Below are 14938 nucleotides of genomic sequence, written 5' to 3' on the forward strand. Positions count from 1 at the left end.
ATAAATAGATTTTTCACCCAACGTCAATGATATCGCTAATATTTCACTGACAATAGGAAGAGAAACGAAAGTGTTATTGAACTAACAACACTAATATTATTAGTGAAAATATTAATTAAACGCAGATAACTCGAACATTGTTTGTGGCCCACCATTTATTTAAAGAAGTGCTAAATTCATTTTGATATGACCTCTCTGTAGGCCACAATAATCAACAACCCTTAATAGCCACCATTCACTACCAACTGTTTCCTTATGGTTTGGCCCACCTAATATAGGGATCTGGCTAATTCTTCGACCCATAGCCTTTTATCAGATTTCAACTCCAATGGACAGAGTGGATTCAACACATACCCTATGGTAGGCTCCACAGACAGCGTCTAAAGACCATTTAGGTAGGGATGGACTCTATTCAAGGACCTCATTTTGTCCATCCTCGACTCAACCTTGACCCTTCTTCTTCCTTTCACAATTTATTCCATGGGACCCACTACCACCATGTCCGACTCCAGTTTTTAGCGTACGGGCGTGCGGTTCATCTTTTCTAGTGTACGGGCACTAACGTGAACTTCTCCGCCCAAAAACAAGGTTTTTTTTACTCCAGCGGTGACATTTCTTATAAATGGAGGCCAGTAATATATATAGAAGATATTTTGAATGGATTTTTTAATTTATTTTATCAGAATGGTATATGTTTTAGTTGTGGGTTGTGGGGAGGAGTGATGTTTATAAGGGTTGGACGTGGAGAAGGATGGTCATGATTGTTGTGGTGGGGAGAAGTGATGTCTGTAAGGGTTTGAGGTGGAGAGGGATGTCGTGGCTATAATGTGGAAGATAATGAATAAGATAAAATGTGGGTTTTTAAATATATTATTTTAGTTGAACAATTATGTCAACCTCGACTCTTAACATATGACAACATTGACCATTATCCCCTCGGCTAACCTCTACCCTTAACATATGAAAACCTTGACCATTATCCTCTCGGCCAACCTCTACCCTTAACATATGACAACCTTGACCCTTAACACGTGAAAACCTTGACTCTTAACACATGCCAACTTCGACCGTTATCCCCTCTACCAACCTTGGCCAACCTCGAACCTTAACCCGTAGACCAATCTTAACCCTTGACACATGACAACCTCAACCCTTATCCCCTCGACCAACCTCGACCATACGATAACCTCAACCCTTAACACATGATGACATCAACCTTACTATATGACAACCTCAACCCTTATTATTGAATTACTTTAATTTGTCTCTGCCATTAGTATTTTATTTTAGATGTTAATACCTTATCTACAAGGCAATGCAACTCTGAAATCACCAAGAAGGACTACCTACTTGGATTATGAGATTGCAATGGTATCGTCGAAGTGCTCATGTCAATTTTTAAGGGAATTGAATGATGATTTTGCCAACTATCCTACTTGGAAAGAGATGTTTAGAAAGTTTTGCTTTAGATATCTATTAAACTTCTCGGTCTCATCATAATGAGCCCATGGGTCAAATTTTCCATTGTTGTATACGGAGGCATATTGGTGACCTGACTTTTAATAAATAGGGCACCATTATGACATTTACGGAGATGGGCTTTGCCCTGATTATGGGCCAGAAGTGTGAACCATATATCCCCAAGGAGTTTGAAATGGATAAGGAAAGAAGGAGAGAGGAAGGGGAATTAAGGACAGATATTTACGAAAGGCATGCATGACGAATGAGCATTTGAAAGTAGCTTTTAGTAAATAAGTATATAGGGTTAGTCAATAAGTATATAGGAGAGAGGAATGTGCATTGAGAATTTGATGGTGTGATCTCGTAGTAAGAATAATTTAGTAAATAAGTATATAGGGTTAGTCAATAACTTAGATGAGTTTAATAGGTACCATTGGGCCATTGTAGGGTACCAACATTAAAAGAATGGGCCAATTTTGCAATAAATAGGGACTATTCCCGCTCATACAACCTATGCGGATACTCATATATGCTACAGGTAATTTATTGTTGTCTTCATTCATGAAGGGTTTTTTTTTTAATATTTCTTACATATCCTGACTAATTTATAATGCATCATTTTATGTGTTCAACGGATATGTACATACGAGTAATTCCCCAGACTACCAATAGTAGGAGATGGGCCATGAGAACAACTTCCATCTGAATAACACAACTCCTCAACTGGATGTCGTACAAAGTAGTGTGTTACGAAATGGTATCAAAGGTCTTCACTAATGTGCCATTAAGGGTGGTTCCTTTATTGCTTGATTGAGGTGTATTATGGTCACAATTCTAACTGATAGAATATTCTTATTCATGCAGATGGAGATGGTCGAGTAGCTCACACTCATGAAGGATGAGGTAGAGACTGATGTCATTAAAGACATCAAGAATTATTACTTGAGGAAGGTGTAAGGTGAGCAGAAGGTTAAGACATGGGAGGATTTAGTGAAAGAGGTTAGAAAGAAGCACATGGATAAGAAGGGTATAGAGACGAAGAAGGTGGAGGAGTTGGGGAAGAATGAGACGGGGGAGAAAGAGTCGAGGAAGAAATATATGAGAAATGAGGTGAAGAAGAAGGAGATGGGAAGAAAGAGTTGGGGAAGGAGATGATGGATGGTAGAACAAAGAGAGAGAGAGAGAGAGAGAGAGAGAGAGAGAGAGAGAGAGAGAGTAAGTGAAACAATGAAACAAAAATGAATTTTAGAACTTCGGTTGAGAAATTGACAAAAAAAAGTATTTAATCAAAACTTGAGCACTAAATTTTCTCTAAAGAATATTTTTAATAGAATTGGTAACATCACACTAGATCTTCAAGAGTTGATGGAAGAGAATGAGAAGAGGCGTGAAGAAACAAAGCAACTAAGGGAATAACTGAAGTTGCTAAAGGAAGAGAATGCATCATCATGCGAAGAGATGAAACTCCTGAGAGAGGTGTTTGATGCGAGTGAGGTATATGAAATTACATTTATTTTATTGTGCAACAAAACATTATTATATTACATCTCTAACATTTGAATCATATACAGGCTAGTAGTTGACTAACTTGAGATAAGGAGGATGAGGATCTTGTGTGTCCTGTAGATGGTGTAAGGGTAACCTGGAGACACGGATGAGGCGGGTAGCCAGCCCGTAAACACGAATGAGGCAGTTGACTAGCCCGTGGACTTGAATAAGGTGGTTGGGCTGCCCGTAGATATGGATGAGGTGGGTGGGTAACCCATGGTCATAGATGAGGCGTTTATTCAGCCTACGAACATGGATGAGGCATGTTGCCAGCTCGCAAACGTGGATGCAACTAGAGTATGTACTGTTGTGCAGCACACCAACAAACGCAGTGAACCAAGATCCAATCTCAAGTCTCACCCACAAACGATAAACAGGAAGAAATATCGACTAGAAGAGAATCAAAGTAAAGCAAACAAACCACAAGACTAGATATACGTGGAAAAACCCCAAACTAGGGTAAAAAACCATGGATGCAAACTTCCACTATGAAGAAAACGTAGATTACAAGGTAATATACTAGCCTCTCCCTTGGAAGTACAGAGAAAATCCCTTGCCCACACCTTAGAAATATTTTCCAATAAGCACCTTAACCCTAGAATAGCCCTACGGACCCCAATTTATAGTTTTGGCAACTTCCCTTTTGCACCCTTGCGAAAGGCGACTCAAAAATCCGCAGTCCGCATCAGATTCGGAAACGAATCTACAAAACCATGACCGATCGAGCATGCTGCACGACTGGTCGAGCGGACACCACGACTGGTCGAGCATGGGCCATGACCGGCCGAGCACCTCAGAACCAAAAAACTTATGTTCGCTGGACTTTAAGTCGTGCCAGTCCACGACTGGTCGAGCGGGGACCGGTCAAGCAGGGCCCACGACAAGTCGTGCAGCCCCCAGATGTGGCACCACATCTCAACAATCTCTCACTTGGAGATACATCACCAAAAACCTTCGTCTTCTACATCTAGAGTGCATCACCTCCCTGTCTTCAAGCCTGAAGACCAATGAAAGCTGAACAGAGCTTCAGCTTCTCCCGTGTGACCGCCTTGGTCAACATATCCGCAGGATTCTCACTTGTATGAATCTTCTCCAGAGCAATCGATCCATCTTCTAGTAACGAACGTATGAAGTGATATCTGATGGCAATATGTTTGGTCCTTGAATGAAAGGCTAAATTCTTAGCCAATTGTATTGCACTCTGACTGTCACTGTATAGCTTGCAATCTGCTTGCTTCTTACCCAACTCTTCCATGAAACCTTGCATCCACACCATCTCCTTGCACGCTTCTGTAACAGCAACGTATTCTGCTTCTGTCATACTAATAGATACTATTTTCTATAATTAAGAGACCTAACTAACTGCAGCACTACCCAGAGAAAAAACATAACCTGTAGTGCTTCTTCTACTGTCAATACACTACCAGAAAAATGGGCAAAGGCTACGGATTTAATCCATAGCCATATACCTATGGCTATGGATTAAATCCGTAGCATGACCGTCATCGTAGGTGCCAAGCCAATAGGTCTAAAACCTATGGCTACAGATTTAATCTGTAGCCATAGCTTAAAATAGCTACGTATATAATCCGTAGCAAATATTTCTGTAGCTAAAAATGCCTACAGCTACGGATAATATTGGTAGCTAAAAGTAGTGTTGAATCCGTAGCAATATGTTGAATTTTATAATAGCTACGGTTGTCAGATTAACAGCTACGGTTAATATCCGTAGCTATGACCTACATTAAAAAAAATTTATAATCATTCATTCATTCAATTACCACCTGCATAATCACTCATTCATTCATTCAATGACCACCTGCATAATCATTTATTCAGTCAATTACAATCATTCATTCATTAAATTACAATCACATGGTCTCATTTGATGGATCTGAGTCAAAAAGATTCTGAAAAAGGAAATGCAAGATTCTAGTGTTGGGGATACCTATGATGCTGCCTATCCTACTACTGTCCAACAAAATCACATGGTCTCATTTGATGGGTCTAATTCGAAAGATCCCACAGTAATCAATCAGTTTTTGGAGATGGAAGATCTTTCGGTGGAAGATGAAGCTTTATGTACTAATAGTGAAGAGTTACAAGACCATTCAGTAATGGTGAACTAAGAACCATTCTCAAGCCTCATATGAGCTGCCTCAAATTGAAGCAAGGCAAGAGAAACACTTTTATTTTAGTTGCAGCTGACTTCCATGGCCAGTTGGTGAGTAGTCTTGTTCTGCAGCTTTGCAAGTTCATCCATGGCTTTATATGTGTCTTTATTAATAAAAAGCTTTAGATAAAATCGTGTTAGTGCCTTTGATATGCCCTCCCACTTCTCAATTGTCTCTTTCAGTTTGTCAAAGCCCTGCATAGGACAGGAAGAAACTTAATGTATGCTTACTTTGCCGGTATAGAACCATTTAGATTTTTTATTAGTTGCCCCAAGAATGATATGTAGATGAAAATAGGGCAAAACCAAGCATTGAGACACTGCTGATATAGAAATTTTCTATGGTAGTGTTCTTTTAAAAATGATTAGACATTCGCTAAATTTCAAATCCCAAAACCTATGAAATAATTCAAGTTGCAAGTATGGCTGGAAGTAATTCAGATGTTGTAAATAACATGACCCAAATACAAACTTGGGTACTCACCAGGCGGGTTGTGAAATCGCCAAAAGATTCTCCCTGTTGGCGTTTGCGCCTCCAGTTGTAGAACAATGGCTCCAAAACCTTTTCTAGATCATGAATCTTCACCTTATTCATGAAACATTTTGCTAGTGAGGTTTGGTTAGGCGTTCCCCCGAGCCAGACCTATTTGAAACTTGCAAAAGTACCCCATCATTCATCCTTCTAAAATAAGTCCTATTTTAAAGATTTGTAAGAGACATCCTGTAATGGATCTTTAGAAGGACATTTCAGTGTTCCTACTTGTTTGGGATTTTTTCCCCATTTTTGGGGGCGGACAGGACATGTCGTGCTCAAATCACCATTATGGCAACTACATGGTACCTATCCTTGTAAAAGAATATAACTCATCTATGATACAATTGTTTCTAGGGTTTCGACAAAATCAACATGTGAAATACCTGATACGTGTTGGGTCCATCGTTAACCAGTCCAAGCTCAACCATATAAGGTCTGGCACAACCATTAGGGCATCCAGTTACCCTTATTACCACTGACTCATTGCACTTGAGGCCAACTTGTAACAACAAAACACCATTTTCAAGTGTCTGGGTGACCCCATGGAAAAACAGGTTTGATGCATATTTTTTGTTCAATTTTGATTTACACAAAAAAAAGAAGAAAAAACATGCATGAGTATATAGCTTTATGGCTTGCCTTATCAAATACAGCTCGAACCCGCTTGAGAATGTCAGGAATTCCACGCTCAGCTTCTGCTATTGCTAGAGGGCATAACGGTAGTGCGGGACATGCCATTACAGTTATATTGAGTGGATCCACATACCTAGGATTCTGTTCACATAAAAGCTAGTCAAGATCTTCTATGAATAAAAAGACATTTGCAACAAGTAAACAAGTAACAGGAGCAGCAAACTCTCAAATTCTCACTCAAACTTGTAAATTTTTCATCAGAAATTCTGAAAGGAATGAATTTACAAAATCTTCATCTATCCATCCTCTATTCATTATCCTGATTAGTTTCATTCTCTTCATATTGTTTAATTTTAGCCCTAGTATTAGATACTTGAATCTTTTCTGAAGTTGACAATTCAGTTCTAAGCAAAGTTAGACCTCATGCGACCAACCTGAGTTGAAGAATTTGTGAGTGTTGCCCACTACAGACAAGAATGCCCATTAAATGTAATATATGAAAAACTAGATACAATAGCTAGCAAGTTAAAACCAGAAAAAGCCTATCATGATAGTAACCCAGTTATCCTTCAGCTAATGACAACCACCTTAGCTTTAGCTACCTAGATACAGTTTATGGGCAGGTAGAAACCCAGTCATCCTTCAGCTAATGACAACCAACCTGAATTCACACGTTCACTACAAGGCCCACCTGATGGACAAGACCTATATTTGAAACAAGCATAAATCAACTACACAGCACGAGAAGACTTATTTCGGCAAGCATAGGGTATTTTCCTGCTATTATGGTAAGCCTAAAATAAGTGGAGAAATTTTCAAAAGCAAATAACAAAAGCAACATTTCATAAGCAGGATTTATAAAAACAACATTCCTTCCTAAAAAGCATAAATCCCTTAAAAATTTTGTTCAAAACAAAACAGAATCATAAATTTAAAAATAAAAAAATAAAAATAAATAAATAAAAGTTAGGTAAAATAGAGTATATATCCTCATCCCCTTAGAACATGTAGACAGACGAAACTCTGGATAAAAAATAGCCACGTAGCCAATAGAGACTGGCAGCATCTGAACCAAACAAGAATATATATCATGTACCTCATCATCATCACCTTTGAATTCTCCTGTTGTTGTTCTTTGGGAGTTAGTAGTGAAGAGTCATCATCATCATCACAACCACCACCTTGTCCCGGCAATTTTTGTTGGCTTTAGGAGTCCTGTTTCACCAATCATTCCTATCTAAGGCCCAAATCAGAAACAGGAACTCTCATGATTGCTTGGTGAAAGTTTGAAACAATAGAGGATGATATGAATTAGATAAAGTCTTCAGAAACTAGCTGGTCAGACCATATGGAGATGAATACCTGTAAACTGCTTGTACCGCAACCTTCAATTGTGACGGTGCCACCAGTGACTGCTGCACCTGCTAGGAAATAACTTGCACTCGATGCATCGCCTTCAACATACGCATTTCCAAGGGACCTGTTTGAACATGCCATTATTTGTATGTTTGTCCATGGTTAACTTTCCTGGTCCATCACCAGACTTGCAAGACTGTCTGAAGTTTGAGATCAAACTTACTGTACTTTTGACTACCCTTGACCAGGAATTGGTCCCAACTACCACCGTGCTCCACAGTGACACCAAAGCGTTCCATCAGTTTCAGTGTCATCTCAACATAAGGAATAGAAATTAATGTATCTACTATCTCAATTTCCACATCTCCTAGGGCTAAAGGAGTGGCCATGAGAAATGCAGTCAGGTACTGGCTACTGATAGATCCAGAAAGCTTCACCTGCAAATGGGAGGAGTGTAGGATATTACATCAAGAATCATCAACTACTACATGAAACTTGGATTCCAGTCCAAGGAGGGAATCTAGGAAAGATGTTCCATATGTATCAGTGGGAAAGCTTCAATTGACACAAATGACAACAAATTCCCAACTTTCTAATGGAGAAATTCAGTAAGGAAATCCATTCAAGTCTTTAGGTCTTATTTTGGATTGTATTCCTCAGTAGTCAGCATAGAACATATAAAAAGCATGCCTATGCATCATTGATGGCTTCCATGATGCTCAGAATGGCTGAAGCACTAAGCATTTAACATAACAGAAATGAAATGGCGTGGGTTCAAATCCCACTCTTAACAGAAGAAATGAATGGGGCATATTGGTTTGCTTCAGACAAATTCACCAATTTCCAACTAGACTTTCATGCGCTTTCTGAAGGTGACATGATAAGATCGAGCATGAACCATGTATGAATAAGCTATGCCATCTCTAATCTTAATAGTCAGAATGAGCAATAAAGCATGTATGCTGCGATCAACAAATGCATCAGATTTTACTAGTTATCATTTCTAATATTAATAATCAGTATGAGTAACAAACTAAAGCAAATGGCATCCTGCCAAATTAAATGCTTCTTGGAAGTTGAAGTTATTAGAGATCCATATACTTTAAAGGTATTAATAGATAACACCAAATCTAGCCACTATTGACATTTTTAGAAGAATTATAAGAAGGGAAGTATAGGCTCCACCAATGAGGTCAAACAATCACAGTGTGAAGAGCATCACACATCAGTGTCTTATGAATATCTTTTGCACTCTTGAGTTCCAAAAGGATGTTAATAGATGTTTTCCACAACTAAGATTTTCTTGATGTAAACAAGTGTAAGTAGATCCATCAGAAAGAAATCCCTGATGAATAACCATATCTAGTTGTATCAGTGCTGGAAGGTCAACCAGCAACTACCAGATAAGTCCTAGAATATAGAAGACATGAATAAAATCAATAAAAAGTTATGAAGAGACTTAGATGTAGGTTGCTCCCTGCGGTTCCAAGTTCCAATTGCATGCAGCGACAGCGGCACCTTGGTAGAAGAGTTCATCTACTAAAATTTCATATACTTGTTAAAATAGCTCCACCAATAGAAAAGGACTTACTCAATTGCCACGAGTTGATTGGACTAAATTTAGGAGCAACTTGGAAAAAGTTAACAAGATTCTCAATGCAAGATTCATTGTAAAGTTAACATTATAACATTGAAAGATACACAAGCATACAAATTTAAATTTATAAAGCAAGAAAAAAAAAAACAAAAAGAAGAAGAAGAAGAATAAAAAATAAAAAAGAGGACCCAGCATGCTATATGAGGCAAACTGTTAGGCAGTTAGAAAGCAGCATGAGCAGAGATTTGGGTGTTGTAGAGATGAGAACGTGGAAATGAAAGTGTGTGAAGACAACGATAAGTTTAAAACCTGCAGTATGGTTTTTTTTTTCCTAATGAAAATGGCTCTATTGTTAGCTGGTACATAATCTAAGTCATATGTTATTTTAAGTAATACTCACCATTTGCTTCCTATGAGATTAAGCAACGCAAACAGTGAGCCATGTCAAAGGCTCTAGATGGGTAAGGGAGCTGTATGGTTCCAAGCACACCAATAACTGCAGGCACACCTCTTTCCAAAGCAAATTGCACTTGTGCCTCGTGTGAGTCCCTCAATGCAAAGGACATTGCCAATACATTTCTTTTCAACAGGTAAGCACCCCAGCTTGCAACCAGTGCACAGTTTCAAAGTCAGTTGATAAACTACAACTAAAGCAATATCTTGAAAACTGTCGTGTACTAAAAAAACTGGCCCAGTCAGATCGACTCCATCCAACTTGGCTGACTTTAATCAGTAACTTGGTTAAAAATTAACCAGAATTGGTTGGAGCACATTCCATCCAAGGTGTGGCCCATCAGATCAACAAGCTGGATCACCGGACCATGCATGCACTTGTAAATAGGTATAATTGATTTCTTCTACATGACCATTTAAGGCTATTGACATTGACAGCCATTAAAGTATTCCAAGAACTTTTTTTAAAGTAGTACAAGAACATAGATATGAACTTTAAAAGCTGGTAGCAATAAGTGATGAATGAAAAGGAATGAGCTTTCAAATCCAGTACACAAAGAATTGAGATACCATACCTTGAAGTAGCAGACATGAGAAGGCATTGGCAGCGTCGAAGGACATGTGGGATGAGGGCTTTTAAGGCATCTTCATAGCCATATGACAAAAGGAGATCTACCTAGAATCAAATATAAATTAAGTATTATTCTTGCAAAAGAAACCACACACACACACAAAAAAACCCACATTCCATAGTTGAATAAGAGAGGAGACAAGTAGGTAAAACTTAACATCAATAAAACCATGATAACATCCAATACAATCTGAAATGCATTCAGATGAAAAAGATAAAGATGGAGAAGCCTTTCAAAATTAACAAGATTTAAAAATTAAAACAATTCGAGCTTCGACTAATATGAAGCATGTGCAAGTGTCAAGTTTCTAAACCAAAAACCAAATAACAAGCTAGGCACCATATAAATCTCTTGGACAAATTCAACCTAACACTAAAGTTTGGAGATGCTAAGCACAAAGTTATATCATGCTAAAAACAAGAATAAGAGTGATTTTCTCATACAATGGGTGGTAAGTGTGTGAAATGGAATGAACTGAAAAGGCATTTAGAAGAATTCAGCATACCCCAAAACCAGTGTCCAGTGCAGTCCTGACGTCCTGTTAGCAATTGGGATTATAGAAGCAAGTTGTTTGATGAGCCTCAGCAATGACCAGTGTTTACTTACCTGGAATGGACCAGACTGTCGGATTGGTTGGGATCAAAACTCATCACTGAAACAGGACGGGTTTTGGCTGGGACTGAAACTCCTCAGTGAAATGGGTCAGTTCACCAAAAACACAAGAATACCATTTTATTTAGAACATGAAAGTTCACCAGTCAAAGCTCGAACACAACATGCATTCACAAGAGTCAATACAGTCAGGCAATCAGATCAAAATTGAATTGAATTTGAACTCAATGATTTTCTATAAGGAAATAATCGATACTTAGCATGCATTTAACTTAACACAACACAACATAGATCAATACCAGAGGGCAAAATATGCAACAAGACCATGAAAAAGAATAACAAAGAATCCACTAATCTAAATCGCAGAAGCCCCATACTTGCTAGTAGCTTACCTCCAACAAAAGAGGGCGTATTTTGACATGAATGGGCAATGTGGACATAGAAGGAAAACATAACCATGAGACTTCATCACTCCATGAAGTTAAACATCTGTTAGATGTCTTTCTCCACAATATATCCACGTAACAAGGGCCAAGTGAATAGCCAGGCAACATGTGAACAACAGATTGATGTTTAACAGCAGCGTCAGTTATAACTTGTAAATGCATTAGGTATGTAAAAAGTACGTAATGCAGATGAAAAAAAAATTGATGTGCTAAACATTCTTTAAGGAATTTAATCAAACATATGATGTGCAGGTGTAAGATGTATGTGGATGGAGGAGATACATTGATTTTATTTTATTTTTTCAATTTAAACTATTTCAAAACTTTGATCTTTGATACTTTTTCTTATACTTATTGCATATAAGGCTACGGCCAATACCAAAGGAATTTTAGTTCCATTACGGACAAGCCCATGGTTTAGGGAACCACGGCCAAGGTAGGACCAACCATGGTTCATTGCCGCTCAGCCAAGTGGGCACAATCGTTACAATGTTAAGATATTAGACTAAAAGGATTGGCTTCTACAAACCACCTAAACTCGATTGGATCAAGTTCGGCACTTTGGATAGATATCTGTGTCTAGTAACTTTTTTGTTAAGCTGGAACAGGACCTTCATTAACCCCAAATGCCAAGCTTTTTGGTGTTCTTGCCTGAAATGGAGATGCAGTACAAAAATAAATTGTAAAATTTGTATAAAATGATATTCAAATATTTAATTACATAAAATCATATTTAATTTCTCACCGTTCTCACACTCTTTACTCCAGACTCAAATAAATCGACCCAAGACATCATCTGGACTTGATTTCTGAGGTGATGGTCAAGCCCAACAAGGTGACCATAACTGTCTCAGATCATCGCTATCAGACTTTCGACGCGCGGTCCAGGTCCAATCCAAAGATTCCAAATATTCCCGAGAGCAACTGGATTTTGCGTTGAATCCTAGATTTCAGAGTAACATAGCGCTAACGATTCTACAGGTTTTGAGTCCTGCAGATCAAATTTAAAGTGATTGATGCTAATTTCACAAGCAATCGAGTTTAGCGCTAATTAACCCACAATAAAACTTTTCAAAAATCTGAGGTAGTACTTGGGTCTTAGCACGAAATTTTTCAGGTCATTACAATCTACCCCCCTTAAAGAAAAATTTCGTCCTCGAAATTCGTACCTTCTCACACTCCTCAAGGATCTCAGCGTAGCTCTTTCTGACCTCAGCTTCAGTCTCCCAAGTAGCCTCTTCTTCACTATGATGTGTCCATAGTACTTTCACAAGAGGGATGACCTTGCTACGCAATACCTGCTCCTTCCTGTCTAGGATACGCATCGATCGCAGTACATATGTGGCATCCTCGCTCAACTGCACCTGCTCCCAACTGATAATATGCGAAGGATCAGGAACATACTTCTTCAGCATAGAAACATGAAATACGTTATGCATGTCCGTAAGTGGTGTGGGCAAAGCAAGGCTTTACGCTACCGCTCCCACTCGATCCAGAATTTGAAATGGACTAATAAATCTCGGCGTGAGCTTTCCCTTCTTACCGAATCGCAGAACTCCCTTCATAGGGAAAACCTTAAGAAATACATGGTCTCTAACTTCAAACTCAAGCGGTCGCCGCCTCATATCAGCGTAACTCTTCTGCCTGCTCTGGGCTATCAGAAGTCGACGTCGAATAATGTCAACTTTCTCTGAAGTCGCCTACACCAACTTTGGGCCAATCAAACTACGCTCACCAACTTCTGCCAGCAATGTGGTACTCTGCACAGGCGACCATACAACGCCTCGTAGGGAGCCATGCCGATAATCGCTTGGAAACTGTTGTTATACGCGAACTCTGCATAAGGGAGACAATCATCCCAACTGTCCTTGAAATCCAAAACACAAGCTCGCAACATGTCTTCCAGAACCTGATTCACATGTTCCGTCTGCCCATCTGTCTGCGGATGAAACGCGGTGCTGAACTTCAATTTCACACCCATCACTTCCTGGATACGAGTCCAGAAGATAGATGTGAATCGCGTGTCTCTGTCAGACACAATCTCCAAGGGAACTCCGTGCAGACGTACAATCTCCTTGATGTACAACCTAGCCAACTCGTCTGCAGAGTTTGTAACTCTGATCAGTAAGAAATGAGCCGACTTCGTCAATCGGTCAACGATCACCCAAATAGCGTCATGTCCCTTCTTCGTTCTCGGCAGCCCTGAAATAAAATCCATAGAGATGAAGTCCCACTTCCATTCTGCTATGGGCATGGGCTGAAGCAGTCCAGGAGGTCGGCGATGCTCTGCCTTGACCTGCTGGCACGTGAGACAACGAGATACAAACTTAGCAATGTGAACCTTCATGTTGTCCCACCAATAGGATCTTCTCATATCTTAATACATCTCCATGCTACCTGGATGCGTCGTAAGCTTAGAATTATGGGCTGACTCAAGAACCTCCCGTCTCAAGTCAGGAATGTCTGGGACACATAACCGGCTACGATATCGTAGGCCCCCATCTGAACCAACACTCCACTCGGAGTCCTCATCTGTACCAACCCGCTCTCTCATCTTCACCAATAGCTCATCATCTGCCTAAGCTGCAACGATCCTCTCATCAATGAGGGGCTGTACTCGAATGTGTGCGATAACCTCATACGGCTCTTCCACCGTAAGTTTCTGCTCAAAGTCTCGTACAAACTCCATCATGTCCCATTCTGCTATCATTAGCGGAGCTGCAAACTCTATAGCCTTCTTACGACTCAATGCGTCTGCCACAAGGTTCACCTTACCCGGATGGTAAGAGACATCGAACTTAAAGTCTTTCAATGTTTCCATCCATTGGCGTTGCCTCATATTCAAGTCACACTACGTGAAAATATACTTAAGGCTCTTGTGGTCACAAAAGAGCTCGAACTCCTCTCCATAGAGGTAATGTCTCCAGAGCTTTAATGCGAAAATGACAGCTGCCAATTCCAGGTCGTGTGTAGGGTAATTCTCTTCATGTTTCCTCAACTGTCTCGAGGCATATGGAATCACCCTGTCCTTCTGCATAAGGACACAACCCAGACCAACGCGAGAGGCGTCAGTATATATCGTATACTTAACCCCTTGCTCTAGCAATACTAGCACAGGGGCAGACGTCAACTTGTCCTTCAGCTCCTGAAAAGCTATTTCCGTCTTTTCATTCCAAGAAAACTTCAAGTCTTTCCGTGTCAACTGAGACAATGGTCTGGCTATCTTCGAGAAGTCTCGAATGAAACGTCGATAATAGCATGTTAGACCCAGAAAGCTTCACACCTCAGTAACCGAACGAGGCTACTTCCAGTCCTGAACTGCAGCTACCTTAGCGAGATCGACAGCTATCCCTTCCTTGGACACCACATGTCCTAGGAACTTGACTTTCTCTTTCTAGAAATCACATTTTTTGAACTGCGCAAAAAGCTGATTCTTCCTGAGAGTATCTAAAACCGCTCTTAAGTGCTCCTCGTGCTCTTCCCGACTCGTAG

General features: G+C 39.7%; 1 protein-coding gene across 1 annotated transcript; it reads right to left on the reverse strand.

Annotated features, from left to right (window-relative positions):
• Positions 1 to 5188: 5188 nt before the first annotated feature.
• On the reverse strand, positions 5189 to 9921 carry LOC131229871 (sulfite reductase 1 [ferredoxin], chloroplastic-like). The gene is made up of 5 exons (XM_058225918.1): positions 9704 to 9921; positions 7461 to 7565; positions 6357 to 6491; positions 5667 to 5825; positions 5189 to 5377 (listed from the first exon to the last, which is right to left on the reverse strand). Exons 3-5 carry the CDS (start codon positions 6453 to 6455, stop codon positions 5204 to 5206), a joined length of 432 nt encoding a protein of 143 aa, XP_058081901.1. The 5' UTR covers positions 6456 to 6491; positions 7461 to 7565; positions 9704 to 9921; the 3' UTR covers positions 5189 to 5203.
• Between the last annotated feature and the right edge of the window lie 5017 nt (positions 9922 to 14938).

Source organism: Magnolia sinica, chromosome 2, assembly GCF_029962835.1.
Source record: "Magnolia sinica isolate HGM2019 chromosome 2, MsV1, whole genome shotgun sequence".
NCBI lineage: Eukaryota > Viridiplantae > Streptophyta > Magnoliopsida > Magnoliales > Magnoliaceae > Magnolia > Magnolia sinica.

What these genes read in the sequence shown, in the direction of transcription:
- LOC131229871 (XM_058225918.1), bottom strand. Translation starts at nt 6,455, where the DNA reads ATGGCATGTCCCGCACTACCGTTATGCCCTCTAGCAATAGCAGAAGCT. An exon ending in TTCGAGCTGTATTTGATAAG is followed by an intron (nt 5,826 to 6,356) that starts GCAAGCCATAAA and finishes AGTTTCAAATAG; the next exon opens with GTCTGGCTCGGGGGAACGCC. An exon ending in GCGATTTCACAACCCGCCTG is followed by an intron (nt 5,378 to 5,666) that starts GTGAGTACCCAA and finishes TGTCCTATGCAG; the next exon opens with GGCTTTGACAAACTGAAAGA.